At 40.9% G+C, this 11,192-nt stretch overlaps 1 protein-coding gene across 3 annotated transcripts; it reads left to right on the top strand.

Moving 5' to 3' along the window:
• The first annotated feature begins 151 nt into the window (after window positions 1-151).
• farsa (phenylalanyl-tRNA synthetase subunit alpha) lies at window positions 152-10,017 on the top strand. 3 transcript variants are annotated; one of them, XM_042085447.1, is made up of 15 exons: window positions 152-342; window positions 834-971; window positions 1,250-1,348; window positions 1,498-1,616; window positions 3,843-3,935; window positions 4,056-4,184; window positions 4,297-4,412; window positions 4,502-4,586; window positions 5,183-5,282; window positions 5,480-5,575; window positions 8,073-8,241; window positions 8,407-8,484; window positions 8,696-8,810; window positions 9,401-9,541; window positions 9,790-10,017. In XM_042085447.1, the coding sequence occupies exons 1-14, from the start codon at window positions 196-198 to the stop codon at window positions 9,504-9,506; spliced, it is 1,590 nt and encodes a 529-aa protein (XP_041941381.1). In that variant the 5' UTR covers window positions 152-195; the 3' UTR covers window positions 9,507-9,541; window positions 9,790-10,017. The 3 variants fall into 3 exon arrangements, with proteins under 3 accessions (XP_041941381.1, XP_041941380.1, XP_041941382.1); XM_042085446.1 differs by having other exon boundaries at window positions 9,401-10,017; XM_042085448.1 differs by lacking the exon at window positions 5,480-5,575 and having other exon boundaries at window positions 153-342; window positions 9,401-10,017.
• Window positions 10,018-11,192: the final 1,175 nt, after the last annotated feature.

The following is an 11,192-nucleotide window of genomic DNA, read 5'->3' as shown; positions in this document are numbered from 1 at the left end:
GGTAATTACATTGTGCACATTGCAGGCCTACATTAACATTACAATTCCGTGTAAATTATTAATTTGAGAAGGGTGTTACAAATAGCGTCATATATATTGTTATTTACGGCAAGGCTTACATTTCTGTATTTACGGTAAAGAAAGTGATGTCACGTCCGCTCCTCTGACGGTTCAGGGGCTTGTAAGGGCTGAAGCATGGCAGACACCGGCGTATTGGAAATAATTCTGAAAAGAATAGAAGCCGTCGACGGAGGTGTTGATAGCCAGGATGTGGCTACATCTCTCTCAGTGGACCACCAAGTTGTTGTTGGTGCTGTTAAAAGTCTCCAGTCCTTGGGAGATGTAAGTTTTACTGGAGCGATTCGCTGTTGCCTTTTAGCGGAAGTAGTTACCTCCGTCATCTGGTGCTAGCCATTCACTCAGTCCCTTAATGAACTGATGCAATACCTTTTGCATACGATGGTTACAGGCAACATAGTACTCTGTAAATAGTAATAAAACAATCATTTCACTTTACGTAGTTAATCAAGACGTGTTTCAATTGTTTTTTTCAAACAATCAAATGAACATAGAGCAGCTGCTTACTGCTGAGCCTTAGCATGACGTTGTATTCACTGAAGTTGTGTTAACTGTCATGTTTCGCTATGAAGGAACATACATTAAAGCTAAATTCTAAAAGTATAGGTTTGCTGCCTAATTTGATCCTCGTGCTAAATTGTGTTATATGACACATGTTCATACACATTCAGTTTTATAGCTCCACTTGTGTTCACCCCCGTGTTTACTTACGGTGGTTATCAGCTAATAGGCTCACCTTTCTGCTGATTTTTCAGATTATCTTAGCTGAGCAACGCTCGTCTAAACACTGGGAGCTGACTGGGGAGGGACAGGAGACCGCTGAGAAGGGGAGTCATGAAGCCCGAGTCTTCGGTGCCATCCCTGAAGAGGGTCTTGCTCAAAGTGAACTCATGGTGAGTCAGAGATGCTGAAGACACCAGCAGCTGAGGCCAAAGCGCACATGACTGCAACATATTTGACGGCATCCTTTCATCTCGACACAAGCACACTTTATTGTGGCCGCCTAATAGCTGAGATTTTATGACCAACCGTATATGCTTTGGATATTAGTGGACCCAAATGGCTGATGGCCATTATGACTTATGTATGATATTAATTCAATGTGTCTGTTGCACCCCTTTGAAATACTTTTTGTATTGTGAGCTTATGCATCTTTGCATTTCTCCTGTAGAAACTGCCAAGTGGAAAAGTGGGCTTCAGCAAAGCCATGTCCAACAAATGGATTCGCGTGGACAAAGGTCACGAGGCTGGGCCAAAAGTCTTCAGAATGGTGCGTCTTTTTGCTGTTTGTGTGCATTGCTAAATGTTAATGTGTTGTAGTCAAACACGTATTGGCCTATTTTGTGTTGCTGTCAATTTAAACAGCTGTAACTATGTAGGTTCAAATGTGTGACCCATGTGTGGGATCATGTATGGCAGGTGGAGAAAATAGATGATTCCGTCCAGGGGAAGCTGGTGCAGATCCAGAAGGGCATTGCTGCTGATGTGGATGAGAAGGAGAAGAATGAGCTGAAGAAACGCAAACTGCTGACAGAAGTGTGAGTTTCTGTATCCGCCTGTTGTGGGTGTCTGTAACAAAAAGCCTCTGGTTACAGCATAATTAACCTACTTTTGTGCAGTTGCGTACACAATTTCAGCTTTTTCTGTGTGCAGTGTAATGCACTGCATTGGCCAGATCACTGCAAAGTCTGTTTATAAATGAATGGCTCTCACAGTAGAATAGTGTTGACAGTAGATGCTGGTGCTTGACCTTTTTAGTGTTGAACTCTGGTCAGCAGAGGGAGCTAGACAACAGGTTTTATTTGAAAAACTGAGGCTACTTGTCTTGCCATGTATCTGTACCAATATATAGTATGTGTGTGTTGTATGTATAATGTTGCAATCTTAAAACAAAAACAACAGTAAGCTGATTACTGGAGCATTTCAGAAAAGACTGTCTAAGTAAATTACGGTACAGATAAAAGATGAAAGATAAAGCATGTCAGTGTTGCTGCTGATTTGAAAGAGTAATTTAAATGGTGCACATGTGTATCATTTTGTTGCAAGAATGACATTTTAGAAAGGATGGTTAAGTTTTGATTGCAGTGTTTCATTTTGGCATAGATGTGAGTGCTGACTCATTTGCTTGTGCTTAGAGTTTTGCCATAATGAGCCAGATTCAGCAAAAAGTGTGCAAGCGATAGGCAAAAACTGTAAATATGAAAACAACATAAAAACAATTGCCATCTGTCTCTGGTTTAGTCCAGGGGCCGTATTCACAAAGAATTTTAAGGCTAAAAGTAGCTCCTAAGTGGCGAATTTAGGAGCAACTCCTAAAAATAATGGGCGTGTCACTCCTAACTTTAGGACTCCTCATTTTTTTCACTAAAAGTAATTCACGAAGCATTTTAGACCTAAAAGTAGCACCTAAGTCTGGGACCGCTTAAAAGAAGTCGAGAGGACTCCTAACTCACTAAGACCTATTCACAAACAGCTTTTTGTGGCATTTCACGTTGCGATGTTTTGAAATGCGTAGCCTATACAGCAACAGGAGCTTTCAATCGCGAGGGAACAATTTTGCATTCATAAAAGGGACGCAATAACGCCCACAACAACAACCAAAACTACTCATTGCTAACATGTAAATTAAATGTAACGTTTCATTGTGAATCAAATTAAAATGTTCTCCTCTTTGCAAACGTAGGCATATGGTGACAGATTCATTTAATAATGTTGCAATGATACTGCATCAATCCGTAGGCCTATGTTTCATTAGGCTACTAGGGTATTTGTTTTGCCTTACTCTTTATTCATTTAGGCTAGGCCTTTTTATTCAGTTATTTATCATCTTCCGTACTTCGCACTACTTGTGTAGTGCACGCATTCTCAGACCTGTCACCTGTCACTCATCATCGTAAGGGAGGTGTTTGGAATCATTCCTGCATTACAATCATCAGCCAATCAAGGTGGTCACTTCAGTCAAGCTCGTGCATGAGTAATGACGTCATCCATAGCAACGAAGACTCACTCTTAGTTTAGGAGTTGTGAACATTTAGTCTCTGAATTTCACTGTCCAGTTTAACTTTGTTAAAAATTGTATTTCACATGAGTTCTTCCATAGAAGCTTATCATTGTGTGATCCATGCACAGGGCATAGAACACAGGCAAGCATGTATAAATGAGGGTTCTGTTCCATTTCTCTGATATCACAAAAGATAAGTAAGCCCGCCCTTTCCCTCGTGGGACGGTGCAAGCTCATGTTCTGTGCTCAGGAAGCAAGGGTGTTTGGCACAGACATGACCCAGATGGCTGTGTTCCAGTGTGAGAAGCTTTACGGCTGCTGGAGTGGTAGTAATATATATATTTTTTCTTTTAATATCATAAATGGATTCAGTCACACTGTGTTCCCTGCCTTCCTCCCCAAAGCTCCATCCTATTTACTTCACAGCATTTTGTCCTTGAGTTCTCCAAGATAAAAACTCTCGTATGGGAGATGGGAACAACTCCCATCATGCATTAACACGTGGCCAGGGACAAGCTGCTATTGCCTTTCCTGTTATTATAGGGTTCATATGTCATCTTGTTGTGACTATCTGGGGAGCGTGATGAGCTTTTTTTGTAGAAGACATATTTTTCATGAAATATTTTACAATTGTATTTTCCAGCAGTTGAATTGAAGAGAACAGTGCTTTACCAACTTTATGGAGCACCATTGTTTTGACTTTTAAGATAACTTCATATTATGCTAGATGACATTACTGAACACCTGTTTCAATGAATTGCAGGACTGTCAAGTCATATTGGATAACTAAAGGCCCTTCCTTCAGTACCATCATCACCAAGCAGGAGGCTGAGCTCACGCCAGAGATGATTACGAGGTGAGGCAGGCTGCACTGTGCTTTCTAGCAAATAATGCCCTTATAAGGCCAGTACCCTGACAGGTGCAGGCGTAATGTTATTATGTGTAGTTCTAAAGCCTCATGTCTGTTTTGTCACAGTGGGAGCTGGAAACAGAGGTCTTTCAAACCGTACAATTTTGAAGCCCTTGGTGTAGCTTTGGACTGTGGACACCTGCACCCACTCATGAAAGTGCGCACACAGTTCAGACAGATCTTTTTGGAGATGGGGTAGGTTCTCTGGCCATTCATTGAACTTGAGACATAGATGGACAAAAATGTGCCTGAGTTTCTGTTGTACAGCGTTTTGCTCCGACTTTGATTTCCAATTGATTTGTTGCAGATTCACAGAAATGCCCACAAACAATTTCATCGAGAGCTCCTTCTGGAATTTCGACTCCCTTTTCCAGCCACAACAGCATCCTGCAAGAGACCAACACGACACATTCTTCTTATCTGGTGAGTAGAGTGATTGTTTCTTTGACTAATTCTTCCCAGCAGAATGCAGAAGTATTGACAACGTATTCTGTTGAATGTTTTTACTGTAGACCCTGCTGTCTCCCGCGATTTCCCCCAGGATTACCTGGAGAGAGTAAAAAAGGTCCATTCTGAGGGAGGCTTCGGATCACAAGGGTATGATGGGTTCAGACATGGATTCACAAATACCGTACTTCGGTCTGCATGCAGGTCATTCTGTGTCATATCAGAATACAGGAAAATGGTTGCTGCACCGTCTCAGATTTTGATACTTTTCAAGATGTTAATGGCAATACAATGCTTCCCAGATAATGCGTTTTTCAGGCTGTCAAACTGAAGTAATATCGGGGGCTGAAACAATATGAAGTCATAGGATTTGAACAGAAATATCTTATACACCTTGGCCTTGAGACCCATTCATGATATAGACAAGGTTTGAACAAATCTGATAATGGTGCAGCAACAATCTTATCTGATTTGACGCTGAATGACCCATTCATATGTTGAAATGCCTCTGTCTAAGTCACTGGATAACTAATAATGATAGAAATATAGATGTAGCGACTAGCCATATATGGCATGTAATGAATCAGGGAAAGGGTAGTCTTCTCTTGGTTGGTTCTGAATGTCTTAATGATCATGGCGGCAGAAATACTTTAGCATCTTGGCTGCTCTACAAATGCCCCTCATAATAGATGTATGCAGTATTAATACGCTGGACCATTTTTAATTAACCTGTTGTCATATTGTAGATACAAGTACGACTGGAAGATAGAAGAGGCTCAGAAGAATATCCTCCGTACACATACTACAGCTGTGAGCGCTCGCATGCTCTACAAGCTGGCACAGCAGGTATGTACTTAACTTCACACAAAAAACACACTTCATGTTCACTTGACGCCCCTAAATTACTCACATTACACTTTTGTAAACCACATTTCACAGCAGTAAATGAGTTGGTGGAGAGAGGTAGGACCCTACATGTGTAAAGTGGGTGTATCACCTCTTGGTTCTGAAGCTGTTTGACTGAGGCGTTTCCTGTCCTGCAGTGCATACAAGAAGAAAAGAAAAAGTTAGAGAAAAAAGAAGGGCAACCTAATAAAAAGAGAAGAGGTGGTAAACGAAGAAGGAAAAGAAGTGAAGAGGTAGAAGCATGCAAGATGGTGGGAATGTAAATGGAAGTGCATGTGTTGTACTAAGCCAACCACTGTTTCCGTTAATCCACAAGCACTGGTTCTCCTAACCCACACACAATAAGGGCTTTACTAACCCACGCAGAACTGCAGCACAACCCAAGTCCAATAATCCCAGAAAGGCTCAAAGCAAAGCCAGTGATATTTTATTGGGGATTCAGATGCTATGTACCCTTGTACAGCTTTGGACCCTAAACATATCAATGTTGCTCACTCTTAGAGAGGAATCAGATAAAGAACTTTTTTTTTCCAGCTTGCTTGACAAGTGTCTGCTGTTGTAATGATTTTTGGGCATGGTGTTGCCTTCCATGAGCAGCTCTGCAGTTGGTCATCCTGATTTATAACTGGCATTGCATTGAGAAGAAAAATACCTTTCTTGTTGTGTCTGTTTTTTGAAAGCAGAAATTAGCCATGCTTTCTTGGCACTCCAAGGGGAGGAGGTTGATAATGTGGACCTTGGTAATGGGGACCATCACTGGTCGGTGTAATTTTACCAGAATGTTGGTCTAATGACTTTCAGAGAAACATAAGATTTGACCAGTTTCAATCCCATGTTTTACAGCGGAAACTCTGGGAATGGTTTTTCTCTGTGTGTGCATGGTGTGGTTTTGTAGTTCAGTGTTTTGGTTCAAGAGCGTGATTGATCTGTGTGCATGTTTTTTGTAGTTGAGTGCATTCAAGTGTGGTTATTCTGTATGCATGTTTTATGATATCTGTATTTGATACATTTGAAACTAAGGTGCTGATTGGTCAAGCACTCCGCTCCGCAGACATGGGTGCTGTTAGCAGCTGGGTTTCTATTCAGCACATGAAACTTCCTGGGCATGCAGCCCTACTAGGCTGATAAGGAATAGAAGCTTTTGGTCCCAGAGCCCTCTAAAAGACTGGAAGCTGTTGTCGTGGAATGCATCAAGAACCATTGTGTCATTACAACATTTTTGTTGTGTGTTAGTCTCAAAGAGCCACATCAACCCAGCCCATTCATTTGTGGTGTAGCGCCATCTAGTGACCTAAATGCAAAACCCACATATTGTATACCACATGTGCACACACGCGCACACTACATACACAGAGGCAAGCACACACGTAGACACACTCACTCATACACACACTAGCAATTCGCTGTTTGTAGTACAGACACACAGATATTCATGTGTGCAGGATGCAAACAGACATTACACATGCACACATTGTAAAAGTACAACATACTGATGCGTTATCACTATGAGCACCATATAATTGCAGACGTATACTTGTGCAATCAATGCACATACAGACAGACAGATTTGGGTGTCACGAGAGTGTACTGTCTGTTGTTGCAGACCTGTCTCAGTGAGGCTGTGCACACAAGTTTGTATAGGCAGACACTTAAATGCATGCACGCACGTGTACACGTACAGGCAAACACATCACACAGGGGCACACACTTCACCTTCTTACAAATATGCTTGCTCTGTTTGTCTGTCTGTCTCTTTCATCCACAACTTGCCAGCTTTATTTTCTTTGGGTAGCAGGTAGCAACACCATGCGGTGGTCATGCCATTTACAGCTATGCAATATATCTAATTGTTATTTTTACTCAATCTTCATAATGCAAATTAAATTATATTAAACATGAATTTATTGCCACCTATTTGAAGCCAAATGAAAGTAAAAATCAAAAGTCAAAACATTCACTATTCAGCTCACTCAGGTTGTATTAGTCAGAGTTATCTTCTGTAGCACACAAAAATGTCTGTCTGGCTCTTCCACTAACATCTCTAATTTCATAAAATTGAAGTCCATTTAGCGCTCGCAGTCAGTCTCATCTATCAGACTCTCCAACATGGAGGCCAACAAAAGGCTCAAAAACCCTCATTACATACGGCTGGCCCCCTTATGTTCTTACTCATCATTTACGCTGTTTATCTTTGTTGATCATCCGCAAAATGTTCCCCAACCAGACGTTCAATATGTTTGCATGCACACACAATTAAGGACTATTTATTTGGGATCTTAGCAAATCAGGCCCTAGGTATCCATGCTAAATGGCAACTGTCTAGAGGATGAAAAAATGCATAATGCCCTTCACATTTCTTTTGGTTATTGTTTGGGTTTAAGGAATATTCAGGGTCATCGGTTGAAGAGAGTGTTGGCAGTTAGCTACTGTAGCTCACTAGCTCATGTGCCAAGCTGTAAACTGTGACACATCCCAGAGGCTTAGTCAGTCAGTCACTCAGTTTATAATTCTAGATTTATTTGCACGATATGACACAGTTGTGATTCAGATTATAGAATGGAAATGAGGACAAAGGTTTGTACTCCTCAACAGGTTTTATATTGATGTAGTAAACATTTACACAATATTAAGTGAAAGACTCCTCCCAATACTATACTACTGCTTTCAATTCTACTACTACTGTAATCCTGTCTGAGTGCTAATATGCTAATTTTAGTGTCTGTCTTTCAGGGAAAGTTCACACCGGTCAAGTACTTCTCCATTGACAGGGTGTTCAGAAACGAAACCCTGGACGCTACTCACCTCGCCGAGTTTCACCAGATAGAGGGTGTGGTGGCAGACTATGGGCTAACCCTGGGTGACCTCATGGGCATTCTACATCAGTTCTTCACAAAATTAGGTCAGTTTTGATTCTGACGTTTTTAATAGCAAACATTTGATGCTCTAAATCCTTCAATAACAAGTTTGGATAAAAATTGTGTTGCTCGAAGTCTGTTTTTGTTAATATATATATTAATCATATATATATATATATATATATATATATATATATATATATTTACAGGAATCACCAAACTACGCTTCAAACCAGCCTTCAACCCTTACACTGAGCCCAGTATGGAAATTTTCAGCTATCATGAAGGTATAGCGGCCATTAAGCCTTTGCTTTATATACGCATCACATTCAGGATTTTAGTACCTACTTTTTCTTATCAAAAAGGAACCAGAGTACCAGTAGTTGTTTTATTTGGCATACCCTTGTGGAGTGTAACATTTAATAAACAAAATTACCTATGGGCGTAGGATTGCTTCCATGCTGATATTGTTGCTTCCCTGTTCCCTTCCATTGTCAGGGCTAAAGAAGTGGGTAGAGGTGGGTAACTCTGGAGTGTTCCGGCCGGAAATGCTGCTGCCAATGGGCATCCCAGAGGGAGTGTCCGTCATTGCCTGGGGACTATCCTTGGAGAGGTAATTGCTATTAATTGAAAATGGTTTGATAGCCTACAGTTCCCTGCCTGCCTGATTCCAGGCTGTGAGCTGGTCTGACAAAAACAGTTGTCTAATGTTGTTACATTAGTGTGACCTAATTGTAAGGAAAGGACATTTGTGAGGATGGGGAGTCTACTGTGTACATGTACCACATGACATAATCCAAACCAACATTTGTTTTACATCCTGTATACACCTTCTGCCCACTCCATGAGGCACTCATCTCTGACCAGCTGTGCGCAAGTCTGGTGTCTAGTCCCAGTTTAGCCTCTTGTCATGTGCTGTTTTCCAGGGGCCAAAGTCCATGCCCTGTCCCCATCCAGTCACATTCTAGGTCATAGCACTTACTGACCTATTTAAATTTAGGTTATATTATTCTAATTTCCAGAAAAAGAAACATTGAAACTTTAAAGTGATGTCTGTGTGCTTGTATTTGTCATGGGGGAATATATTGTAAATTGTATTGCATGCATCTCAGTGTGACTGGATGTATCAACATTACTTGATTGAGCATATGAATGTAATGACATTTCTCACATATTTAATTATGACTTGTTCCATCTGTACAGGCCCACTATGATCAAGTATGGAATCAACAACATCCGTGAGCTTGTAGGACACAAGGTCAACCTACAAATGGTCTATGATAGCCCCATCTGTCGACTAGACTCTTGAATTTGAACCTGGCAGGTATCCAAATCCATATCCTGGTGAGCTGTCAACTAAGGACTCATATTTTCTGTGGCCCTTCTAAGCCAGCCAACTCTCTGGTTTCATATTTATACTGCACTCTGTCTGTGTGTGACCATCGGACACATCCCGCTGTCTTTGACTACTTGGCCAAAAAAGAATTCCGTCTTCTTCAAGCAGTGTGTGGGATATCCGCTATTAATCATTATTTTTAAAATCATCTGTTCCAAATTGGATGGTGGACCTAAAACAGATTTATTACCAGCAGATAGACCTTTTGATGACGCTGACCAGGAGTTATTCATCTCAGCAAGAGATGCTTCTGAGGGGCCTGCTTTGGCACTAATGGCTACTTTGGTTGAAATCTGAATCTCCCTACCTTGTTTGTAAAAATAAAAATCATAACAAAACCATACTTAAACTCCTGTCCAGTGTGAACCCATAAGAAGGGAAACTCACTCAGGGTTGAAGTGATTTATTAAAGTTGTACCCAGAACACTTGTGTGGATGTGTTTATTATCTCAGTTGATATACATCTCAAAAGCCATGACTTGTGTATTGAGTATATTAAGTGGAGAACTAATGCCAAGTAAACTGTTGATTTGGCAAGTCAAGTTGAGTGGACTGTTGTTTGTAACCCTTGGAGATTCCATGTTCTTTTAAGCTGATGGACGTGTGTGCAGCAACATGCCCCATAGTAGACTTAAAGTTATTTGAGTGTTGCCAGGAAAGCAGGCTGGATTACATGACTGCTTTCCACATGGTTACAACCTCTTTCTTCAAATGAAGTGCCAGTACCATGAAATGTGTGTAGCCTGTTTTTTTTCTTAGGGATATTTTGAAATCCTTATAACGGTATTATCTAAGGCAATCAACTTCAACAGGGGGTTCATGACCTTCAGAAGGTCCTCAAAATTACTGCAAGGGTTTTGCCAAATGATCTGATCCCTCATTTGTTTTCTTCAAAAAAAAAGGATGGTGACATGGTCTTTAAGCACATGCATTTGCCTAATTATTATTGGCTTGGCATTGGAGACACTATTACAAATCACTCGTAAACATGTACTACAGACTGTTCTACACATTGTTGGCCTGGTTTAATAAGAAGCAGTTTTATATGATATAACTGGCTAATAGGGGGTGGGGTGAGGGGGCTCATCTCTATCTCTCATTTCTATGAGATGAATGTGAGCAACTCAAACTAGGGCCTAGGCTATAGTTCACCAGAGAATCAGAGATGCTCTAGAGATGTTACTTCCACACTTAACGCTGAGCTCAAACATAGTTTTCCAAGTAGTCTCCAGTCTGAGCTATAATCCTTACGTAATCCCACTGGTTTCCACTAATTTGTCACTGCAGAACACACATGCACTGATCTGTTTATACATAGTGTTTGTTGCAGGACCACCACAGAAGACATTAGATGTGCACAGTTGGGTCCATGGCAAAGGGTCATCTTAACAGTTGTCTTAACATAATAGTCTACCAATGTGTGTACCAACTAACAGTTTAATGTGTTTGCTAGTAAACACGGTGGTGCGTCAGTGGGCAGGTGTAGAGATCGAGGAAATCCCAAGAGACGGATTAAATGTTGTGCAGGCTACACTGAATTTGCCGTAACAACTTAAGTGTTATATGATGAGCTTATCCCTCATCCAGAAATAGCATGTC

This window comes from Alosa sapidissima, chromosome 3 (assembly GCF_018492685.1).
Source record: "Alosa sapidissima isolate fAloSap1 chromosome 3, fAloSap1.pri, whole genome shotgun sequence".
Taxonomy (NCBI): domain Eukaryota; kingdom Metazoa; phylum Chordata; class Actinopteri; order Clupeiformes; family Clupeidae; genus Alosa; species Alosa sapidissima.
This window is presented reverse-complemented; position numbering and strand designations above follow the sequence as displayed.